Source organism: Acartia tonsa, chromosome 14, assembly GCF_053477335.1.
Source record: "Acartia tonsa isolate MP-2025a chromosome 14, ASM5347733v1, whole genome shotgun sequence".
Taxonomy (NCBI): domain Eukaryota; kingdom Metazoa; phylum Arthropoda; class Copepoda; order Calanoida; family Acartiidae; genus Acartia; species Acartia tonsa.
The window spans coordinates 40,139,378-40,164,595 of NC_137273.1; the positions used below are offsets into that span (position 1 = coordinate 40,139,378).

Genomic DNA, 25,218 nt, shown 5'->3' on the forward strand with positions numbered 1-25,218 from the left:
ATAAATATGTAAGATCATAAGGTTAAAACTATTTTTGTAAGTCCGTTTCTACGGCATCTCAGGGCTAAATAAACTGCTTTTAATGTTATAATTGTACATTTTATATCCGCGGAAAGCTTTTGATAATGCGATGCTAGAAATAACTATTAATTCTTTTAAATCAAGGTGCAATGTCATTTGGATCACCAAGGTGCCAGCAACCTAATAGTGGATCTAATCATCAAGTCAGGAAAAAGCTCATCCAACCCCAAGATTTTTACAGGTACCCAAAGTTTTATACAGAATTCTCTCCAACTTCTTGACTCATAAATTTCGAATACTTTTTTTCCAATAATGATAAACAAAAATATCCCTTCTGTAGATTAAAATTGTTGTTTTAAAAGATTGGACACTAATAGTTAAAATAGAAGTACCCAAAGTTTCCATGCCGTCAAATAAGATAATTTGGTCATGAAACATTGGGTACCTTTTTTGAATAACTTGTGATATGTATTCTCAGAGAGGGGGGACATTGTCCCCCTGGTTTAAGATGAACGTTTCCTTATTCGTTGGCTTAACAACTTGGGATCTTTTATTGAATTTTCATTAGTTGCTTTATTAAGTTGAGTATCCAAACGTTTCAACCACTGACTATTCTACAGAAGGGCGAATTTTGTGTATCATCATTGGGGAGGTACATCAATTTAACGGCCATTGACCTATCCCTTTAGATCCTTGATATATTCTACTTTTGTAATGTTACTTTTATATTTTTAGAAGTTGTTGAGTTTGGGATAGCTTTGTTGGAGGGGGGCAATCAGGATATCCAGAAAACTTTGTACACTCAGCTGTGTACAGGAGAAACTAGTCAGGTTGGTAAATATAGTTCAAATATCACCACTAGAGGGGTTTGGAATAGCGCTGTTGGAGGGAGGAAATCAGGATATCCAGAAAACTTTGTACACTCAGTTGTGTACAGGAGAAACTAGTCAGGTTAGTAAATATAGTACAAAATATCACCACTAGAGGGGTTTGGAATAGCGCTGTTGGAGGGAGGAAATCAGGATATCCAGAAAACTTTGTACACTCAGCTGTGTACAGGAGAAACTAGTCAGGTTAGTAAATATAGTTCAAAATATCACCACTAGAGGGGTTTGGAATAGCGCTGTTGGAGGGAGGCAATCAGGATATTCAGAAAACTTTGTACACTCAGTTGTGTACAGGAGAAACTAGTCAGGTTGGTAAATATAGTACAAAATATCACCACTAGAGGGGTTTGGAATAGCGCTGTTGGAGGGAGGAAATCAGGATATTCAGAAAACTTTGTACACTCAGCTGGTAAATATAGTACAAAATATTAACACTAGAGGGTTCTTGTTAATTATGTACAAGGGGAGAAACCAGAAAATATAGTTCAAAATATTGCCACTAGGGGGGTTTTTGTATATAAAGTTGTTTTTAGCTGAAACTAGTCAGGTTAGTAAATATAGTACAAAATATCACCACTAGAGGGTTCTTGTTAGCTATGTACAAGGGGAGAAACCAGAAAATATAGTTCAAAATATTGCCACTAGGGGGGTTTTTGTATATAAAGTTGTTTTTAGCTGAAACTAGTCAGGTTAGTAAATATAGTACAAAATATCACCACTAGAGTGGTTTGGGATAGCTTTGTTAGAGGGAGGCAATCAGGATATTCAGAAACAGGAGAAACTAGTCAGGTTAGTAAATATAGTACAAAATATCACCACTAGAGGGGTTTGGAATAGCGCTGTTGGAGGGAGGAAATCAGGATATCCAGAAAACTTTGTACACTCAGTTGTGTACAGGAGAAACTAGTCAGGTTGGTAAATATAGTTCAAAATATCACCACTAGAGGGGTTTGGAATAGCACTTTTGGAGGGAGGAAATCAGGATATCCAGAAAACTTTGTACACTCAGTTGTGTACAGGAGAAACTAGTCAGGTTGGAAAATATCAAAATATAGTTCATAATATCATCACTAGAGGGTTTTAGTAAGTTGTGTTTTATACAAACAAAGTGTCCAATAAGTTTATACATTTCAAAATATCACTACTGTAGGATTTTTGTATATAACGTTGTTTACAGAAGAAATTATTTAGGTTGGTAAATATAGTTCAAAATATCATCATTAGAGGGTTATTGTATGCACAATTGTTAAATCTTATAAAGTAGTAAGGTATTTTGTGTGAAGCTAAAAATCTTTAAAAAATACTGGAGGAAATGATTTGAACTTTTAAGGGTAGATTTATGAATGGCTTTGGTTGGTTTAGGCTTATTTTCTGACCGGCTTTTCCATAGATGCTGGAGGCGAAACAAATAGTGTTGTTTAAAATATCACCATTTGAGAAAAATCTTTAGAATTAATAAGTTTAGCTTAAAATATCACCACTAGAGGAAAGATATTTAAGTAATTTTTTAAAATAAATTTAAAAAAAATTTAATTTAGGCATTCTTCAAAGTGTTTTATGACAAAATAAAAGAGGCCCAACAAGAGATCAAGTCATCAGTAACAGTCAACACATCCAACATAACAAACAGAGAGGAAAATAAAGATGGAATCAAAGAGGTTGAAAAGGCCAAACGGAAACGGCGCGTGGTGAACGGTCAAATGAACCTGAGTGATGAAAGCCGAGAGGAGTTGGATGCCGCGGCCTTAGCCACTAGCAATGCTTACTCCCTAGTAAGGGGAGGTAGTGGCAGCAGTGCAGGCAAAGAAGATAAAGTATAGAATTGAAAACCTCAAATATATCTTGGAAAATTGAAGAAAAGTCAAAACTAAAATAATCCTTTTTAAAAAGAAAATATATCAAATGTGCCAATATCCTTATTTTTTCCAAATATTTCTTAATCATTTTTTACAAAATTCTCGTTTATATTCAATTTTGTACATGATTTTGCACATTATATAAAGTTTTAATCCATTGTGGCTTTCGGTCTGGCTTTCAGTAAATTATCAAAAAAGACATTAATTTTGATAATATATCTTGATAATTTCTTAAATCATGCGATTTTACTAAAAACCAGAATAACTTTTAAGACTTTCAAAAGTTGCAATTTTATTTGAGACTAGCCAGGCAGAATCGTTTACCTGGATTCTATTCTATACTTTATCTTCTTTGAGTGCAGGCTCTTCGTCTGATGACAATGGAGGTCCAATGATACCCTTAACGCCTGGCCTGGAGGATATCCTAGCAGAAAAGGTTGAAAAGAGCCGAGAAAAGGAAGAAGAAAAACAGCTGTCCAGCAAAATATCGGTCATGCAGCCTATTTTGAGGTAAGCTATTCAGGGATCTAAAGGGATAGGACAATGGCCGATAAATTGATGTACATACCCAGTGATGATACACAAAATTACCCCTTATGCAAATAGTGGTTAAAAAGTTTGAACACTATAATTAATTTTTAAAACATAAAAAATCAATGAAAGTCCCCAAAGTCATCAAGCCAACGAATGACAAAACGTTATCATGAAAACTTTGGGGACTAGTGTAATATCCAGTAAAATATCAGCCATGTCGCCTATTTTGAGTTGAGCTATTGGTCATTTGAGAAGATTTATTTATTTTAGTAACATAGCTTTTGGTTTGGTTAAATCAACCCTCTAAAGGGATAGTTCTACGAAGTGTATTTAAAGAGTTAAGGTACTTAGAGTAGTGAACTTTTCTATGTCTTAGTAGAATATATTAGGCATTGGATAGATATGATTATATGTTAAAGAATTTTTAACATTGACCAGACCAAACTTTTTTTATTTAACAATATCTAAAAAAGTTAAAGTGATTTGCCACATAAATTACATGAGAATGGTCTATTTTTTTCCAAATATGTATAGCCAAAACACCAATATGAGAGAATCTTTTTCCACATATTTCACAAAAGTTTTCTATAGATTCTTTTTAAAAAAATAAAGAAAACCGTCTGGTTTACTTACAATATACACATTATCACGCGGAAATACCAACTAACCATACTACATAATCATATAATATATATATAAAAAGACCATTCTCATGTAATTTATGTTGCAAATCACTAACTTTTTTAGATATTGTCAAATAAAAGTTCGGTCAGGTCAATATTAAAATTCTTTATCACAATCATATCTATCCAATGCCTAATATATTCTACTAAGACATATAAAAAGATCACTACTCTAAGTACTATACTAAATATTTTATTGGTCATTCTTTGTTGTTATGTATATTTTGTTGTATAAAAAGTTCGAAGTTCTATTAACTAGTAAATGCTATCTAAAGTTGTATTTATGACAATAAAGTTTTTGCCATATATAACATGTAATGAAGTTAAAAATAAAAATGAAAAACTCATTTTTTAAGGAAAATCCCTGGTCAAATCTTTTAATTTTAATCAATAACTTTATAATATGCACTAATACGTTATTTAAAATAGAAAAAACTTACAGTTCACTATTTTTTTTTAAATGCACTTCGTGAAACTATCCCTTTTAGTTTCAAAAATATTTTTTCTTTTAAATTGTTTTTTTTTCTGGGGGCAATTTCACTTTGGGGGGTGGAGGTACCCTCTTCAAAGTAGTTATAAACCTTATCTGGACCTATACAAAGCTTTACTATAAAGGGGAATAGTTGTAGAGATTTTATGGTACATACAGAAAGACATCATATTACTTTGAATATGAATAAACTTGTACTTCCTTTATGCTGGTCTTTCAAAGACAACAAAGGAGATAATATATTAGACATACATTTCTTATATATGTTTCTGCGGTCAACAGTCTACAATACCTTAAAAGTTGCCGATGGCAAGTTTTAACAAATCTGGGGTATAGTCCCTTTCAAGACATTGCACCATAAGGGGCTATTCTTCGTATTTTTCACAGTAGGTTTTCTCCTATTTTTAGCCTCTGCGGGGGGCTCTAACCCTGCGGGGCCAATTACCTAACTCTGTGGGGCAATCACCTAACCCAATTTAACCTAACCTAACCTAAAATAACCTATAAAAAGCCATTTTAAAAATACGACAAATCGCGATGTCACGACTATTCCTTATTTTTTTTAGTATGGCTAAGAACCAGTTCTAATCCAGAGGACATTAATCAGTTTTGAAGCCTTACTGAAAAAGTATATTCTAATTTAGATTCCTGCAGCTGCTATGTGAGAATCATAACAAAGACCTGCAAAACCTGCTACGGGATCAGAACAACAAGACCAAGTATAACCTGGTCTCAGAAACTCTCATATTGCTCGATTGTATATGTGGCAGCACGACAGGAGGTAAATATCCCCAATTTGTAAGTAATAAGATGTCTATCTGTCTATTTGTCTGTCCGTCCGTCTAGTATTGTGGACTGTAGGTCTATCTGTAAGTTTGTCCGTCAGTATAAAGGGATCAGAACAACAAGACCAAGTATAACCTGGTCTCAGAAACTCTCATATTACTGGATTGTATTTGTGGCAGTACAACAGGAGGTAAGTATCGGGGAACTAAAGGGATAAGACAATATTCGATAAAGTAATGTACATCCCCAATGATGATACAGAAAATTACTCCTTATGTAGATTAAAATTTGTGGTTTATACGTTTGAACATTCAACTTAATTAAACCAATCAAAATTTACTAATAAAAGACCAATACACAGACTAAATTACCAATGGTAGTCTAGTATACATTTTAATTGGCCAATCATAGGCAAGTGTGACACCATTTTTTATAGGCATTACAAAAATGCTTCCTACTAAAGGCAGGAGAAGGACAGTAATCTTTTATTTTTATTTTTAAAAGGCATCAGTTTTCATGAACACTAATCTTGTTTAACTTTAGATTTTGGTTTGCTTGGGCTGTATATAAACGAGAGCAATGTTGGAATTATTAATCAAATTATGGAAACTCTAACTGAGTATTGCCAGGTAATTACAGATAGATAGATAGATGGATAGATAGATATATAGAATAGATATATAGATAGCTGGATAGATAGATGGATATGGATGCAAAGTCGGAATTATTAATCAAATTATGGAAACTCCAACCGAGTATTGCTAGGTAATTACAGATAGATAGATAGATATAGAGAATAGATATATAGAATAGATATATAGATAGCTGGATAGATAGATAGATAGATATGGATGCAATGTCGGAATTATTAATCAAATCATGGAAACTCTAACAGAGTATTGCCAGGTAATTACAGGGATCTTAAGGGATAAGACATTGGACGCAAAATTTATGCATTCCTAATTTGGAAATAACCAATCAAAATTCAATGAAAGTTTATATACTAATAAAATAATGGGGTTTAAAACTTTGGGTACTAGAATAATTTACAGTCCTATGTCCCCTTCCTTCATACCTTCACCTTCTTTACTTATGATATATGATTCTATATATTTTATAAAAAAAATCATTGTACAATTTTGTATAAATTATGTTTTTAATAAAATCGAGTAATCACCCCCCCCCCCCCCTCCCCTCTTTTTTAAAATAAAATAAAAATAAGATAACAATAAGGATCTTCCTATAATATACCAAATATAACCTAATCTAACCTAACAAGATAATAAACTAACAAACGCCAAATACTCCCCATCCCCTCTTTATTTTCATTTATTTCAAAATGAGTGGGGGATATATTTGTTTGCTCCACTTGCCACTTTAAGGCAAACCGCAAATAAACATTTCTACTAATTTTAGGGACCCTGCTACGAGAACCAGGCGTGTATCGCCACCCACGAGTCTAACGGACTGGCCATCATCATAGCCCTCATATTGAACGAGATCAACCCTCTGGGCAAGACACGGATGGACTTAGTTCTGGAGCTGAGGAACAATGCCAGCAAGCTACTGCTAGCCATTATGGAATCAAGGTAGTTAATTAGAAATTATAGTCCATTATTACGCCGTTAGATGTCTCTAATAACTAATTATATTTAGAACTAGCTGTGATAGTGAGAATATAGCAGAAAAGATAATCTGTAATATGAATCCGCAATCCTTGATAGACAAAGCCTGCAAAGCTTACCATCAAGGTTAGATTTTTAAAATATTAAAAAGTAATTCAGTGAAAGATTCACTTTATATTTTGGCCCTTTTGACATAATCAGAGCAGATTCTGTAGTTGAACACTTGTATGTGTTAAGAGATTTGATAATCTGAAATTGGGTTTGTCTACCTGTACAGTATATATCTTACGTTATTAAAATCATTTTATAAACGTTGAAATTGGCTAAAATTCACTGATCTTTCATAATATTTTCACACGCCTTACCAAACCATTGCAATTTAACTTTTCTCCTGGGAAGGTTGAGGTACCCTAACTCATATTATTTATAATCTTTCCCAGGTTCCATAAGAAGCTTCATTTTAGTGTCCAGCAGCTAACAAATTCTTAGCTTTAAAAAGTAATTTATTTTTATTTAGGGTGTATTTTTTTCAGGAGCGATTTTTCTCAGGAAAGTCCAGGAATTGGCAACTTAAGCTAAAGACACACATGTAGACGAACATCGTATTTCTATGTTCTTGTTTGTAGATACACTAGATGAGGATGATGGAGAAGAGGCTGGTGATAATGAAGCTGGAGTTTCTCCTAAGGTGAACCATTCAATTATTTAATATTTTTTTTCTACATGGGCCTAACCACTGCAAGGCCTTAACACTTCGAGGATACCCATATATAATCTAACCTAAACTAAACAATCTAAAGGAACAGCATTCAATCAAGTTGAGTTTTCCCTTAAAGTATGTAGCGAGCATAGATCATCACCCCCCCCCCTCCACACATACTAAATTTTTTAATTAAATTGAAAGTAACATTGAAGTACTTCCTTTTATTCATTCCTAATACCTGCGTGGTCCCTATCCTTGCGGGGCTACCCTGTACCCTATATAACCTAATCTAACTTAGCCAAAGGTTAAAAAACAATACAAAAAAATAATGTACTCCCCCCCGCCTTCTTATTTTCAATCGATTTCAAAATAAGAAAGGGGTTTGGGGGTACTGTGCTCGACTAGGCTCTCGGAATCCATCAAAAAGTAAAAGACTTTTAGAACAAAATTGGAGGGGGAGGTTTCAATTTATGTTTTTAAAACTTTAAACTGTTATTAAAGCAAAATGTTTTGCATTAATTTATTTCTAAAGGATTTTTTTTATGTTGTTTTAGGTTGTTGGTCATAATATCTACATTCTGTGCCATCAGTTAGCTCTATACAACAAGGATATTAGCAGTCTACTTCATCCGTCTATTGTAAGTATAATTGTATAACAAGGATATTAGCAGTCTACTTCATCCGTCTATTGTAAGTATAATTGTATAACAAGGATATTAGCGATCTACTCCATCCATCTATTTTAAGTATAATTGTATAACAAGGATATTAGCAGTCTACTTCATCCGTCTATTGTAAGTATAATTGTATAACAAGGATATTAGCAGTCTACTCCATCCGTCTATTGTAAGTATAATTGTATAACAAGGATATTAGCAGTCTACTCCATCCGTCTATTGTAAGTATATTTGTATAACAAGGATATTAACAGTCTACTTCATCCGTCTATTGTACGTACAATTGTATAACAAGGATATTAACAGTCTACTTCATCCGTCTATTGTACGTACAATTGTATAACAGGGATATTAGCAGTCTACTCCATCCGTCTATTGTAAGTATAATTGTATAACAAGGATATTAACAGTCTACTTCATCCGTCTATTGTACGTACAATTGTATAACAGGGATATTAGCAGTCTACTTCATCCGTCTATTTTACGTACAATTGTATAACAGGGATATTAGCAGTCTACTCCATCCGTCTATTGTAAGTATAATTGTATAACAAGGATATTAACAGTCTACTTCATCCGTCTATTGTACGTACAATTGTATAACAGGGATATTAGCAGTCTACTCCATCCGTCTATTGTAAGTATATTTGTATAACAAGGATATTAGCAGTCTACTCCATCCGTCTATTGTAAGTATAATTGTATAACAAGGATATTAACAGTCTACTTCATCCGTCTATTGTAAGTATAATTGTATAACAGGGATATTAGCAGTCTACTTCATCCGTCTATTGTACGTACAATTGTATAACAGGGATATTAGCAGTCTACTCCATCCGTCTATTGTAAGTATAATTGTATAACAAGGATATTAACAGTCTACTTCATCCGTCTATTGTACGTACAATTGTATAACAGGGATATTAGCAGTCTACTCCATCCGTCTATTGTAAGTATAATTGTATAACAAGGATATTAACAGTCTACTTCATCCGTCTATTGTACGTACAATTGTATAACAGGGATATTAGCAGTCTACTTCATCCGTCTATTTTACGTACAATTGTATAACAGGGATATTAGCAGTCTACTCCATCCGTCTATTGTAAGTATAATTGTATAACAAGGATATTAACAGTCTACTTCATCCGTCTATTGTACGTACAATTGTATAACAGGGATATTAGCAGTCTACTCCATCCGTCTATTGTAAGTATATTTGTATAACAAGGATATTAGCAGTCTACTCCATCCGTCTATTGTAAGTATAATTGTATAACAAGGATATTAACAGTCTACTTCATCCGTCTATTGTAAGTATAATTGTATAACAGGGATATTAGCAGTCTACTTCATCCGTCTATTGTACGTACAATTGTATAACAGGGATATTAGCAGTCTACTCCATCCGTCTATTGTAAGTATAATTGTATAACAAGGATATTAACAGTCTACTTCATCCGTCTATTGTACGTACAATTGTATAACAGGGATATTAGCAGTCTACTCCATCCGTCTATTGTAAGTATAATTGTATAACAAGGATATTAACAGTCTACTTCATCCGTCTATTGTACGTACAATTGTATAACAGGGATATTAGCAGTCTACTTCATCCGTCTATTTTACGTACAATTGTATAACAGGGATATTAGCAGTCTACTCCATCCGTCTATTGTAAGTATAATTGTATAACAAGGATATTAACAGTCTACTTCATCCGTCTATTGTACGTACAATTGTATAACAGGGATATTAGCAGTCTACTCCATCCGTCTATTGTAAGTATATTTGTATAACAAGGATATTAGCAGTCTACTCCATCCGTCTATTGTAAGTATAATTGTATAACAAGGATATTAACAGTCTACTTCATCCGTCTATTGTAAGTATAATTGTATAACAGGGATATTAGCAGTCTACTCCATCCCTCTATTGTAAGTATAATTGTATAACAAGGATATTAGCAGTCTACTTCATCCGTCTATTGTAAGTATAATTGTATAACAAGGATATTAGCAATCTACTCCATCCGTCTATTTTAAGTATAATTGTATAACAAGGATATTAGCAGTCTACTTCATCCGTCTATTGTAAGTATAATTGTATAACAAGGATATTAGCAGTCTACTCCATCCGTCTATTGTAAGTATATTTGTATAACAAGGATATTAACAGTCTACTTCATCCGTCTATTGTACGTACAATTGTATAACAGGGATATTAGCAGTCTACTTCATCCGTCTATTGTAAGTATAATTGTATAACAAGGATATTAACAGTCTACTTCATCCGTCTATTGTACGTACAATTGTATAACAGGGATATTAGCAGTCTACTCCATCCGTCTATTGTAAGTATAATTGTATAACAAGGATATTAACAGTCTACTTCATCCGTCTATTGTACGTATAATTGTATAACAAGGATATTAGCAATCTACTCCATCCGTCTATTTTAAGTATAATTGTATAACAAGGATATTAGCAGTCTACTCCATCCGTCTATTGTAAGTATAATTGTATAACAAGGATATTTGTAGTCTACTCCATCCGTCTATTGTAAGTACAATTGTATAACAAGGATATTAGTAGTCTACTTCATCCGTCTATTGCAAGTATAATTGTATAACAGGGATATCAGCAGTCTACTCCATCCGTCTATTGTAAGTATAATTGTATAACAAGGATATTAGCAGTCTACTTTATCCGTCTATTGTAAGTATAATTATATAACAAGGATATTAGCAGTCTACTTTATCCGTCTATTGTAAGTATAATTGTATAACAAGGATATTAGCAGTCTACTTTATCCGTCTATTGTAAGTATAATTGTATAACAAGGATATTAGCAGTCTACTTTATCCGTCTATTGTAAGTATAATTATATAACAAGGATATTAGCAGTCTACTTTATCCGTCTATTGTAAGTATAATTGTATAACAAGGATATTAGCAGTCTACTTTATCCGTCTATTGTAAGTATAATTGTATAACAAGGATATTAGCAGTCTACTTTATCCGTCTATTGTAAGTATAATTGTATAACAAGGATATTAGCAGTCTACTTTATCCGTCTATTGTAAGTATAATTGTATAACAAGGATATTAGCAGTCTACTTTATCCGTCTATTGTAAGTATAATTGTATAACAAGGATATTAGCAGTCTACTTTATCCGTCTATTGTAAGTATAATTGTTCGAGTTCTAGTCCCCATGTGGCAACTCGAATTTCTCAGTTGAATACATTCACGCAACTTCCCCTGGTTGTGTAAGAAGGGGATTATTGAGTAAGTTTGGATACTCAATAGTCACGTACATAATATCAGTTCTACCCTTATCCCAAGCTCCTCTGCGGAGAGCGTCATTCATTACGGTGACTTAATTTGGGACACCTGCCATACTCGGCGAGGGTGAGGTAATAATGAGTAGCTCTCATGAGATAGCGGGTCAAGTAATAATGTGCTTGAACGTGGAGCTTGATAGCCATAGTGGCTATACAAAAGTGTCTCAGCCTACTCCATGACTACTTAGGTCCAAACCCTAAGAAACTATGGCTAATCAATCAATCAATCAAGTATAATTGTATAACAAGGATATTAGCAGTCTTCTCCATCCGTCTATTGTATAATTGTATATCAATGATATTAGTAGTCTACTCCATCCGTCTATTGTAAGTACAATTGTATAACAGGGATATTAGCAGTCTACTCCATCCGTCTAACGTAAGTATAATTATCATCAGTCAGCCTTGAAAAGAATGAACAATCATATTTTGTACCATTCAATCAATAATTAATATTTTCCCCAAAGTGTTTTTAAGCTTGCGAATAAGAAAATGTCTTTACTAGTACAATTTACAGTCCAATGTCCTAGAGAAAGAGGGGACAATGGGCTGTTTATTACACTAGTCCCCAAAGTTTTATAATAACGTTTTTTTATTGGTTTGATTAACAACTTTGGGGATTTACGTGAATTTCGATGGGTTGATCTTAAGTTCAATGTTTTAATCACTATTTTTAATCTACAAAAGGGGTAATTTTGTGTATCATTTACATCAATTTATCGGCAATTGTCTTATCCCTTTAGATCCCTGCAAATGTCCTCTTCCTCTCTGAAAAACAATCAATTATTATTTATGATTTAAGGATGAAAAAGATGATAAAACCCGGGAGGCTCTCGAGTTCTATTCTAATCATACAGCTCAGATTGAGGTAAGTTTTTATAGTAGTGGGTTGTCTGTATGGGGCGGGGGGGGAGGGGACTCTAGAGTTCTATTCTAATCATACAGCTCAGATTGAGGTTAGTGTTCATAGTAGTGGGTTGTCTGTATGGGGGGAGGGGACTCTAGAGTTCTATTCTAATCATACAGCTCAGATTGAGGTTAGTGTTCATAGTAGTGGGTTGTCTGTATGGGGGGAGGGGACTCTAGAGTTCTATTCTAATCATACAGCTCAGATTGAGGTTAGTGTTCATAGTAGTGGGTTGTCTGTATGGGGGGAGGGGACTCTAGAGTTCTATTCTAATCATACAGCTCAGATTGAGGTTAGTATTCATAGTAGTGGGTTGTCTGTATGGGGGGAGGGGACTCTAGAGTTCTATTCTAATCATACAGCTCAGATTGAGGTTAGTATTCATAGTAGTGGGTTGTCTGTATGGGGGGAGGGGACTCTAGAGTTCTATTCTAATCATACAGCTCAGATTGAGGTTAGTATTCATAGTAGTGGGTTGTCTGTATGGGGGGAGGGGACTCTAGAGTTCTATTCTAATCATACAGCTCAGATTGAGGTTAGTGTTCATAGTAGTGGGTTGTCTGTATGGGGGGAGGGGACTCTAGAGTTCTATTCTAATCATACAGCTCAGATTGAGGTTAGTATTCATAGTAGTGGGTTGTCTGTATGGGGGGAGGGGACTCTAGAGTTCTATTCTAATCATACAGCTCAGATTGAGGTTAGTGTTCATAGTAGTGGGTTGTCTGTATGGGGGGAGGGGGGGGCTCTAGAGTTCTATTCTAATCATACAGCTCAGATTGAGGTTAGTATTCATAGTAGTGGGTTGTCTGTATGGGGGGAGGGGGGGGGGCTCTAGAGTTCTATTCTAATCATACAGCTCAGATTGAGGTTAGTGTTCATAGTAGTGGGTTGTCTGTATGGGGGGGGGGGGCTCTAGAGTTCTATTCTAATCATACAGCTCAGATTGAGGTTAGTATTCATAGTAGTGGGTTGTCTGTATGGGGGGAGGGGGGGGGCTCTAGAGTTCTATTCTAATCATACAGCTCAGATTGAGGTTAGTTTTAAAAGTAATGAGATATCTGCAAAGACGTGCGAGCTTTTTTTTATGGGGGGGGGGGAAGAAGGTGGTAATTATGTTTGTGGAAAGTTTTGTAAAATTCAAAATATTGAGGGTTATCAGAGATTTTTTGGTGGTTGTCTGTTTTAAGGGCAATCTCTTTAATCTAACCTTTTATAACTATAGTTATTGTAAGGTTGTGCATCAGGACTGAAGTTTAAATTGTTTTCCGTATACCCGAGATTTGTGGATACAGACATAGACAGACAGACAAACATAAAGACAGACATCCTGTTACTTTTATAAAATAATATATATTGCAAGGTTGTACGTCAGGACAGAAGTTTAGAGCCGATTGTCTTCCCTATACCCGAGATTTGTAGATACAGACATACAGACAGACAGACAATTACAGACAGACAGACATCCATACATCCTGTTACTTTTATAAAAGAATATATATTGTAAGGTTGTACGTCAGGACAGAAGTTTAGAGCAGATTGTCTTCCCTATACCAGAGATTTGTGGATACCTAACTCCAGAAACCAAAAAGAAAGTTTATTTAGAGGTAAGGCAAACCAAGAAATTACTAATCCTATGCTTTTTGCTTTATTTCTGTAAAACCGTTTATTAGTAGTAAGACTACTCTATCATTACATAAAAGTAACAGGATGTATTAATGTCTTAGTTTTCTTTCTATTTGAAACTAAAATTGAAAATAGGGGAGGGGGATCGATGCAGTCATCCTTATTTCGTTCATCACGATTTAGAACAGGTTCTTACAGGAAGGGAATGGACGATTGACTGTAAATTACATTGGTATCCAAAGTTTTAAACTACATTTTCTTATTATTTGGCTCCAAAACGTTGGGAACTTCTATTGAATTTTGATTGGTTGTATCTAAACTATGAGTATTCAAACATTTCAACCAATAACAATCCTAAGATCCTGGTGTTTTTCTAGGCGAAACGAGATGACCAAGGGTCGAAGGTGGCGGATTTCTTTGCCAAAGCCGACATTATGCACAGTGAGATGAACTGGCAGAAAAAATTAAGGAATATATTATTCATCAAAAATTATTAAAGTTTTTTTAGAAGCGAAGCTTTGATGTATAGTTTTCAAAGATTTTGCCGTCATTCACTAATAACACTAATTTAATTGATTACTAGCAGTTACGCCAATGAGATCATCAACTTTGAATTAAAGAGTGTAATTTAGATTTTTGTAACACTTTTAAAAGTGGGTGATTTTTTCGTGTATTTTCCACCTAAATGCTCTTATTGAAAACAGTTTGACTTAATAATAGCATTTGACTAATTGCATTTGACGCGAAAAAAAATAAAACCGCCTTTATTATAGGAATTATCATGCAAGTATAAAAACTTCGCATTCTAAAAATTTGAAATGAATAATATATATCTGACTGTTTAGGAACAATCCCACCCTATTTTCTGTATCCTGTCATATGTCATTGTGGAGCAATATTATTTTCTACTGCAGTCTTGTTATTAATTGTACTATAGTTCTATTTTATCCTTTTACAGGTAATAATAATTAGGGAGGGAGGGGACATTGTAAATTACACTGGTACCCAAAGTTTTATAACCATTTTAACTAATTTAAATACTTTGGGTACTTTTATTGTATTCAATTTTGTTGGTTTCACATTTGCTTTCTCGTCATTATTTATGCCCTCTAGGGACCTTTAAAACAGCGGTCTCTAGAATTTTTTTTTCTTTGAAATAGTTTTAAAAGGCATAAAAATAATTTTGTTAATTTAGGTTCTGTGAATCTTCCTGGAGCCTATCTTAGTGGTCTCATCTGGGCTTTCTTGTTACTTGCTGGAGCAGTAGTAGGTAATATATTTATATATATCTTCCTAGAGTATATCTTAGTTGTCTCATCTGGGCTTTCTTGTTACTTGCTGGAGGAGTTGTAGGTAATATATTTATATATATATCTTCCTAGAGTATATCTTAGTGGTCTCATCTGGGCTTTCTTGGTACTTGCTGGAGCAGTTGTAGGTAATATATTTATACATATCTTCCTAGAGTATATCTTAGTGGTCTCATCTGGACTTTCTTGTTACTTGCTGGAGCAGTAGTAGGTAATATATTTATATATATCTTCCTAGAGTATATCTTAGTGGTCTCATCTGGGCTTTCTTGTTACTTGCAGGAGCAGTAGTAGGTAATATATTTATATATATATATATATCTTCCTAGAGTATATCATAGTGGTCTCATCTGGGCTTTCTTGTTACTTGCTGGAGCAGTAGTAGGTAATAATACCAAGCCTGAAAAAAAGTCGACAATAAAATATAAGATCCTTTGATTGAAGTATAATTTCCCATTACGTAAAATCCTGAAAATGTCATTGGGATTCTATAATTGGTAGATTGGGATTGGATTGGGATTGGTGGATTGGGTGGGTGGAGGTACCCTCCCCTTACAAACCTTCCAAGACCTATGAAATGATTCACTATTCACCATATCGAATCCTTTGCTACACACACACAGACAAAAAGACATCATGTTACTTTTATGTAGGAAACTTTAGCATACATTTTGATATATAATAAGTGGATCATGGAAAGAAAACGAAGTAGCAGGTTTTGTCGTATTTTCATAGAAGCTTTCTATGTTACAATAATGTTATAATTTTAGTTGCATTACCATCCAGTACGACCTTGGTGTGGTTAGCTCTGGCGTGCCTGCTAAGGATGGTCGTTTCCGCCGGGCCAGAGTTCTCCGTAACATTCTTGGGCATTGCACTCATCTTCTTTAAAGGTAATCTTTTGTTTGTCATAATTGGGGGTAAGGATGGTAGCGTCGACGGTTGTGTGGACATGACGACTGTTGAGCATTGATTACTCAAACTCTTCCCCGGTGGGGGGGGGGGGGGGGTATCACTAACCCTACAGCGCTTCCACAGTACCCAATATAACATAGCCTAACCTAAAGTAATAAACAAACAAATAAAAAAAACTAAATCCCCCACCCTCCTAATTTTCAAACTAACATCAAAAAGAAGGGAGGTTTGGTTTCAGAGCTCAACAACGTACTTTGTGTGAAAGTGATAATAGATTAGCAATTATTTGAATGTTATTATGTTTTTTTTTCGAAAAAAAAGACATATAGAATACACTTCATCCACCGATTAAAAATTTTGTTGGTGATTCCTCGTCATTTGTATGACCCATAGGACCTCCTAAACTTTGGTTTCCAAAAATCTGTCTGTGTTTTACACATTTTGAAAATGGGGTTCTAGAGGAAGCCTTCTTGGACCCGTGATAATTCATGTATTTATGCCTTTACAAGAAAGGACAGTAATCTTTTTTTTTATTAAGAAAAGGCATACATTTTTATTAAAACTAATCTTGTATTAATTATTTTAGCTGTACACTTGATAAGTATAATGGGCCGGATGGGAACCTTCAACAAATCCATGTCACAGGTATACAGACTTTTATTTTCAGGGAGGGTATCCAAAGTATTATAAAAACTCAAAACTTTGGGTACTTTTATTGAATTGTGATTGGTTAATTCCAAACTGGTAGTATCCAAACTTTTCAACCAATATTTTTAATATACTGAGATAAAACGCTGCTTAGACTTATTTATAACGACTAGTATTAATTATAGAGTAGCTTAGCTACGAATAATAATAATATGATCACCTTTGGGTGCAATAGGAGTATATTACGGTGTAAGGGCATAAAAAAATATTAAACTAATCAAATTAAAGAAGGCTAACCTGATTTGGGTTAGAGCTCCTATGTCCAATCCAATAATGTGCACGTAGCAATTACCAGAAGACAAAACAAACTAACTAACTCAAATCAGGACATCAATCAATATTTAAACATGAAGACCATTGAGTGTATGAACTGCTCTGTAGCTTTCCATCAACTCACTGTCATATGCACAACATACCAATGATGCAACAATAACAATCTATAGTACAAAGTAGAACGATGTCTGTCTGTCTGTCTGTCTGTTTGTTTGTCTGTTTGTCTGTTTGTTTGTAGCGAAGGATCTCGCTAACCGCTGAACCGATCAGGTTCTCCTTTACAGGGTAGCTTCTCATAGGCCCCGGGAAGGTTTATACTATTTTCTGGGGGGGTGGGACACCCCCAACCCCCCCCCCCAAAAAAAAATTTTTCTTTTCTTTTTAAAACTAAAATTAAAATGGTGGAGTTGACGAACCCCCTCCCTAGATATACCACACTTTTCTGGGATCTTGCTGTGTCAAGTATCAACTGTTGGGAATATCAAAGGATGACTCCATGCAAAATTTGAGCCGGATCCGGCCAAAACCGGCCGTGAATTTTATAAAAAAAACGGTTTTTTCCGGTTTTAAGGGTGTATCTGTAAATCGATTCAGCTGGAGCAAAACCGGTTGGAGGTACAAAAAATTTTACTTCACATGAAATTTAGCCAATGCAATTGCCTACAAAAATGTACTTCATCATCAACTTGATTGGACAACTCTTTCCCCTCCTTAATGTCCATTAAAACCTCGGAAACGGCAAAAATCGCCATAAATCACGCCTTCTGCGGAAAACAACGGCTAAACGTTCAGCCGAAGGCGAATGAAAAATAAATAAAGAAATGTCCGCCTCAAAAAGTTGTTCAACATCAAAGAGATGCTTGAAGTCTCTTAAACGACTCCTTCCCCTCCTTTAAGGGGAAAAACTGAAAAAACGTGATTTTCAAAAGTATGCCCACTTCGTGGGTGTGGGGGGCACTGAACCAGTCACCCCAGGGTCACCAAATATAAAGTCTAGGCGGCCCACAATTACTGAATTTTTACCAAGTGAAAGTCTTGTGTCATTATCTCTTATGAGAAAAAAGTTATTAATTAATTAAAATTTCAAATTGTGATTTTTTGATGGATTTCTTTGATGAAATGACAGGCCGGTCAATTTTTAGGCCATTTTTTGCTGCTTTCGGCCCGCCACGCCCAAACGGTTTGAGATAATCTCACGGGACCTGTGGCCCGACCTAAGTCTGGTTATTTGTGAGGTCTAAGAAAAAAAATCCCGGATTGGATGAAGCACGATGTCGCTGCGCGCCGTCAAAAATCGCTGGTCGGCTCATTTTGCCCCTTCAAACCCTCACCTCGTGCCATTTTTCTGTGTAAAGATTATAATTATAATCTTTTGCGTAAGTCTGATTTTCTTCCTAGACCTCACAAATAACCAGACTTAGGTTGGGCAAAAGGTCCCATGAGATTATCTCAAACCGTTTGGGCGTGACGGCCCAAAAACCGCAAAAAATGGCCTAAAAATTGACCGGCCTGTCATTTCATCAAAGAAATCCATCAAAAAATCACAATTTGAAATTTTGATTAATTAATAACTTTTTTCTCATAAGAGATAATGACACAAGACTTTCACTTGATGAAAATTCAGTAATTGTGGGCCGCCTAGACTTTATATTTGGTGACCCTGGGGTGACTGGTTCAGTGCCCCCCACACCCACGAAGTGGGCATACTTTTGAAAATCACGTTTTTTCAGTTTTTCCCCTTAAAGAAGAGGAAGGAGTCGTTTTAGAGACTTCAAGCATCTCTTTGATGTTGAACAACTTTTTGAGGCGGACATTTCTTTATTTATGTTTCATTCGCCTCCGGCTGACTGTTTAGCCGTTATTCGCCGCCGAAGGCGTGATTTTTGGCGATTTTTGCCGTTTCCGAGGTTTTAATGGACATTTAGGAGGGGAAAGAGTTGACCAATCAAGTTAATAATGAAGTACATTTTTCTAGGCAATTGCATTGGCTAAATTTCATGTGAAGTAAAATTTTTTGTACCTCCAACCGGTTTTGCTCCAGCTGAATCGATATACAGATACCCCCTAAAAACCGGAAAAAAACGGTTTTTTATAAAATTCACGGCCGGTTTTGGCTGGATCCGGCTCAAAATTTGCATGGAGTCATCCTTTGATATTCCCAACAGTTGATACTTGACACAGCAAGATCCCAGAAAAGTGTGGTATATCTACCCCTCCCCCCCCCCAAAAAAAAAAATCCCCCCCCCAAAAAATTTTTTTTTTCAATTTTTCTTTTAAATCTAAAATACTAAAAATTAGTTAGATCAAACCTCTTGGGGCAAAGCCCCTAGAGGCTAGGGGCGAAGCCGCTAGTAATAATATAATTGACAAGGATGAATTTACCACAATACATAATGGGTAATTTTATTAAATTGGGATTGTATATGAATTTATCGACCATTGGCTTATCCCGTAAGACTAAAGGTGGCGGACTATAACTATCCTGTTTTTGGCTAGATTTATTTAAATTAAATGTCTATCACTTCCCTTTTCTTCCGTCTTTTTATTAATTTTATTATTTCTATTTAAAAACATATTTATAATTTTGCCTTTCTTTCTTTAAAATATTATGGGATCCAAATATTTTGTATTTCAAATTATTGTCCTGAAAGGTTTAAAATGTGTAGAATTTTAGCTTAATATCTGAAAACATTACAGACTTGTCGAGGTAATCAAATTATTTTAAAACTAAGTTTTCATAGATTTACTATATTATAAATTTAAATTTTCTGTTTTATGAATATAAATCAAATACTGCAATATAATTCAAATAGCAACATGAAATAAAAATAATAATTTATTCTTCATAAAGTAAAATAATGGGTCCTGTCGTTCTCGCCAATGAGAGTTTATTATGAATTAGTTGAGCACTACGAGGGTTTAACACTTACTGTTTGGAAAACTTGAGCTCATTTATAGACATTATATTGATCTTGAAGCAATTAAGCAGGCCATTTTGTAAATGTTAAAAATTTGAAGATTCTATTAAACAAAATTTGTCGCAAATATAGGTATTAAATAACTATTTTTATTATTTAGGTCTTAACAGAGTATGAGTTTATGTATGATATATTCCTTCTTATTTTATCCATAGTTGGAATATTTATACATCCATTCTTTTATTCGGCATTGGTAAGTAGAACTTATAACAAAGTAACATGATGTTTGTATGTTTGTAGCTTAAGATCTGGCTAACTGTTTACCAGATATGTTTCTTCTTTACAGTGAGGCTTTTCTTAGGCCTGGAGAAAGTTTTATAATTATATTATTGGGGTAGGTAATGATAAGAGTTAAGGTAATAGTAAAAATAGACAAACTATAGAAAAATAAAACATTGATCCATTAGCTACTATTGTCTTTTCTTATGTCATTCACTGTTTGATATTGATTTGTATTAAACACAAGAAATGTAATTATTTCGGCTGCTATTACAAGTAAAAGTTATATAAAATTTTGGAGTCTACTCAAAATTTTTTGGGTATAGCCCCTCTCGTGGCAAATATTTATTTTTTGAATGTTTAGTTGTTTGACGTGGTGGTAAGAGAAGAAACTTTACAGAATGTTTGCAAATCAGGTCTCCATTTTCTTTGTTAATAAACAATCTTTTAAATTTTTGAAATTTATTGATGCTTTTCTATGAAGTGCCTTTTAAGCACGGAACCCCCGGAAGTTTTTTTTTGTGCATAACCCTATACGGATCCAAGTACCCTTGCCTTGCGGGGATATCCTGTACCAAATATGACCTAACTTAACCTGTACTTAATAATTGATCAAACAAATGAAAAACTAACCGTATGTTCAATTTAGTTTAAAATACTAGGGTAAGGGGAATTCAGTGCTCAACAAGGCACTTTGCAAGATAACACCAAATTGCTTAATTATTTCAATTAAATTATAAAAGATTATATCTTTTAATGCTTGCCAGGAAGAGGTAAAAATATTTGATTTTCTTAATTTTTAATTTTTAAAATTCTTACTGTTTTGGTTGATTTTTGAGTTTAACAAAGAATGTATTGCATTGCAGTGACCAGAAACATCAGATCTATCCTGCTCACATTCTTCTTTGCCATTATTCTGGTCTATGTGTTTGCCATCCTGGGCTATGTCCTCTTCCAAGGTCAGTATTTTTCTGGTCAATGTCGCCATCCTGAGCTATGTTTTCTTCCAAGGTCAGTATTATACTGGTCTATGTATTTGCAATCATGAGAAATGGGGTGGGTCGATATAAGTCATTTTATCTGAGATCAAAGCGGGATGTTGCACATGAATTCTTATAAGTATAATACACCTCTGGATGATTTAAAATTTATCTGAAGTCTAAAACCTGTAATATATTTATAAAAATCATGTGCAATATCCCGCTTTAGTTTCAGATAAAATGTCTTAGATCTTGGATCCGAAATCGACCCACCCTAATGGGAAAGGTCCTTAACACAAACTTACAAATTTTAACTTTGTTTTAATCTTTTATTATTGACATAATATTACTATTTTAGATGATTTCTTACTGGACACAAGCCCAACCATTGGCGGCCATATTGGATCCTCGCAATCAGCTGATTCGTGCAGCAGCAGACCATCTGGCGACCATGACAGAGACTCTTGTCTTGTCTCACAGTTGCCAGACGAACCTGAAGATGTTAAAGAAAGGTATCTTTAAATAAAAATTTGTTTTCGACAACGGAGGATAGATAAAGCATAGGATTAATCTTTAAAACCTCTTAGAATAAGCAAAACCAAGTACAAATGGATATATCCTTGAAGCTTCTTTTCAGTAGCGAAGCTACCTTATGATTCAATATGTCTCGCCCAAAGTCTGTTAGTCCGTAACGAAGTGAGGAAATGTGATTTATTCGGCTGCTATTCAATATGGACGGCTTATTTTTTTGTGTGTAGAAAGTCTACCAGTGATTCGTGAAATATGATCACTAGCTGAATTTCTGCCCTTTAAGTCATTTTGTCCGTACTTTCATCCATGATTTTGTGTACATTGCTACTAATGAATGTTTCTCTTGGGAGGTTCGTGTTACCCTCCCCCAAAATAGTCATAAACCTTCTTGAACCAATAAGAAAGTATCCTGTAAATGAGAACCATATCGGTTCATCGGTTAGCGAGATCCTTCTGTACAGACAGACAGACAGAGAGACATCCTGTTACTTTTTTATAATGATTATAAATGATTGTTTAGATCATGTGATACCCTGGCAATGTGTTTCCTGTCCATCTTGAATCAGGGCCTCAGAAGTGGAGGTGGCATTGGAGATGTACTGCGCCCTCCATCCAATAAGGAACCTTTATATCTTGTCAGGTAAGCTCAGTTGTCGACCCTCCCCCCCCCCCCAAAAAAAAGCTATAAACCTCCCAGTCCCCAGGACCTATGAGAAACTCTTTAAGTTTTAAAGAGAAAAATTAACAAAAAATGTTGGGTCAGGGTTTCACTGAAAAAGAGAACCATGTAGGTCCAGCGGTTTGAGATATCTTACGCTACAGAAAGACATTATGTTACTTTTATATAGGGATACTTTGCTTTCAGTACAGTAAATTTTTAATCTCTCTAATTGCATTATTGTGTTATTTCTTAGCCTTTTTATGGATATAATTGTCCTCGTTTCTAAAACCATTCTTCATTAAACTTCTCATTAAAATTAATTTTGTTCTTTTTTCTTTAGAGTGCTGTATGACATGTTCTTCTACTTTATTGTCATCATTATTGTTCTCAACCTCATCTTTGGTGTCATCATTGATACATTCGCAGATCTCAGGTAGGATTTGTTTGTCATAATTGGAGGTGTACATCATTATTGTTCTCAACCTCATCTTTGGTGTCATCATCGATACATTTGCTGATCTCAGGTAGGTTTTGTTTGTCATAATTTGGTGGTGTACATTATTATTGTTCTCAATAAAAATTTTTGGGACATCATTTGCTGATCTCAGGTAGGATTTTGGGGTAATTTTGTATGTAATAATTGGGGGAGTACATCATTATTGTTCTCAACCTCATCATTAGTGTCATCATTGATACATTCACTGATCTCAGGTAGGATTTTGTTTTTCATAATTGGGGCTGTGTACTCCATTATTGTTCTCAACCTCATCTTTGGTGTCATCATTGATACATTTGCTGATCTCAGGTAGGATTTAGGAATAATTTAGTTTGTCATACTTGGGGGTGTACATCATTAATGTTCACAACCTAATATTTTGTGTGATCATTGATGCATTCGCAGATCTCAGGTAGGTTTTGTTTGTCATAATTGGGGGTGTACATCGTTATTGTTCTCAACCTCATCTTTGGTGTCATCATAGATTTTATATTTGCTGATCTCAGGTAGGTTTTAGGGGTAATTTTGTTTGTCATAATTGGTGGTGTACATCATTATTGTTCTCAACCTTATCTTTGGTGTCAACATTGATGCTTTTGCAGATCTCAGGTAGGTTTTGGGGTTACTTTTGTTTGTCTTAATTGGGGGTGTACCTCATTACTGTTCTCAACCTCATCTTTGGTGTCAGCATTGATACATTCGCAGATCTCATTATTGCTGATCTCAGGTAGGTTTTAGGGGTAATTTTGTTTGTCATAATTGGTGGTGTACATCATTTATGTTCATAACCTGATATTTGGTGTCATCATTGATACATTTGCTGATCCCAGGTAGGATTTAGGGGTTACTTTTGTTTGTCATAATTCGGGGAGTAAATCATTATTGTTCTCAACCTTATCTTTGGTGTCATCTTTGATACATTTATTGATCTCGAATAGAATCTATACACACGGAGAGGGAGGGGACATTAAACTGAATAAAATACTGGTACCCAAGGTTTTATAACCACGTTATCTTATTCGTTTGATTTAAAAAAATAATCTTTATTGCTTGCTTGCTACAGTTTAAATCTACAGAAGGGGTAATTTTTAAATATCATTGGAGAATTTTATTAATTTATCGTTCATTGTCTTATCCTTTAAAATCCCTGTATATAATGGATCAGATGTAGTTATTATCAGGAATCTTAAGGGGATAAGACAATGGACAATAAATGGATTTACACTACCAGAATTTCTAATTAAGAAGTTAGGACATTTCTTGTTTGAACCCACCAATCAATTTAAGCACCAGTGCAATTTACAATACCAGTATACAAATTCTCTCATTTGTTGGCTTGACAACTTCGGGTACTTATATTAGATCATAATTGGTTGGTTCAAAATTGTTAACTTTGTTTATTATCAATTAATATCCCATTGTCTTATCCCTTAAGATCCCTGATAGATACACAACTATTATAGATCTGAGAAACAGAACAAGGAGGAGATAATCAAGAACACGTGCTTCATCTGTGGGCTGGAGAGGAAGGCTTTTGACAATAAGAATGTCACTTTTGAAGAGCATATTAGGAAGGAGCATAATATGTGGCACTATCTCTCTTTTATCATTCTTATAAAGGTTGTTTTTTTTAGTAGCGAAGCTACTCTATAATTTACTTTGTCTGTCCGTCAGTCCATCAGGCGTTGGACAATAAGAATGTCACATTTGAGGAGCATATTAGGAAAGGAACATAATATGGGGCACTATCTCTCTTTTATCATTCTTATGAAGGTGTGTTTTTTTGTGTTTTTAGCAGCGAAGCTACTCTATAATTAACTTTGTCTGTCCGTCCGTCCATCAGGCGCTTTTGACAAAAAGAATGTTACATTTGAAGAGCATATTAGGAAGGAACATAATATGTGGCACTATCTCTCTTTTATCATTCTTATTAAGGTGTGTTTTTTTTAGTAGCGATGCTACTCTATAATTAACTTTGTCTGTCCGTACGTCCAACAGGCGTTTGATTGC

At 34.6% G+C, this 25,218-nt stretch overlaps 1 protein-coding gene across 4 annotated transcripts in view; it reads left to right on the plus strand.

Moving 5' to 3' along the window:
* The window catches only part of Itpr (Inositol 1,4,5,-trisphosphate receptor), a 149,679-nt gene that overhangs the window by 119,664 nt on the left and 4,797 nt on the right, over positions 1–25,218 (plus strand). For all 4 annotated transcript variants that reach the window (XM_080148186.1, XM_080148189.1, XM_080148188.1 and 1 more), the window contains 24 exons: positions 166–262; positions 757–851; positions 2,447–2,708; positions 3,127–3,274; positions 5,116–5,252; positions 5,801–5,886; positions 6,674–6,846; positions 6,914–7,008; positions 7,509–7,570; positions 8,140–8,223; positions 12,410–12,475; positions 14,020–14,118; positions 14,515–14,604; positions 14,981–15,095; positions 15,333–15,407; positions 16,218–16,340; positions 16,949–17,007; positions 20,422–20,514; positions 20,905–20,956; positions 21,407–21,499; positions 21,879–22,032; positions 22,572–22,691; positions 23,053–23,145; positions 24,672–24,828. In XM_080148186.1, the coding sequence (XP_080004312.1) occupies positions 166–262; positions 757–851; positions 2,447–2,708; positions 3,127–3,274; positions 5,116–5,252; positions 5,801–5,886; positions 6,674–6,846; positions 6,914–7,008; positions 7,509–7,570; positions 8,140–8,223; positions 12,410–12,475; positions 14,020–14,118; positions 14,515–14,604; positions 14,981–15,095; positions 15,333–15,407; positions 16,218–16,340; positions 16,949–17,007; positions 20,422–20,514; positions 20,905–20,956; positions 21,407–21,499; positions 21,879–22,032; positions 22,572–22,691; positions 23,053–23,145; positions 24,672–24,828 (2,628 nt within the window). The remainder of the gene's footprint in view (positions 1–165; positions 263–756; positions 852–2,446; positions 2,709–3,126; positions 3,275–5,115; positions 5,253–5,800; positions 5,887–6,673; positions 6,847–6,913; positions 7,009–7,508; positions 7,571–8,139; positions 8,224–12,409; positions 12,476–14,019; positions 14,119–14,514; positions 14,605–14,980; positions 15,096–15,332; positions 15,408–16,217; positions 16,341–16,948; positions 17,008–20,421; positions 20,515–20,904; positions 20,957–21,406; positions 21,500–21,878; positions 22,033–22,571; positions 22,692–23,052; positions 23,146–24,671; positions 24,829–25,218) is intronic.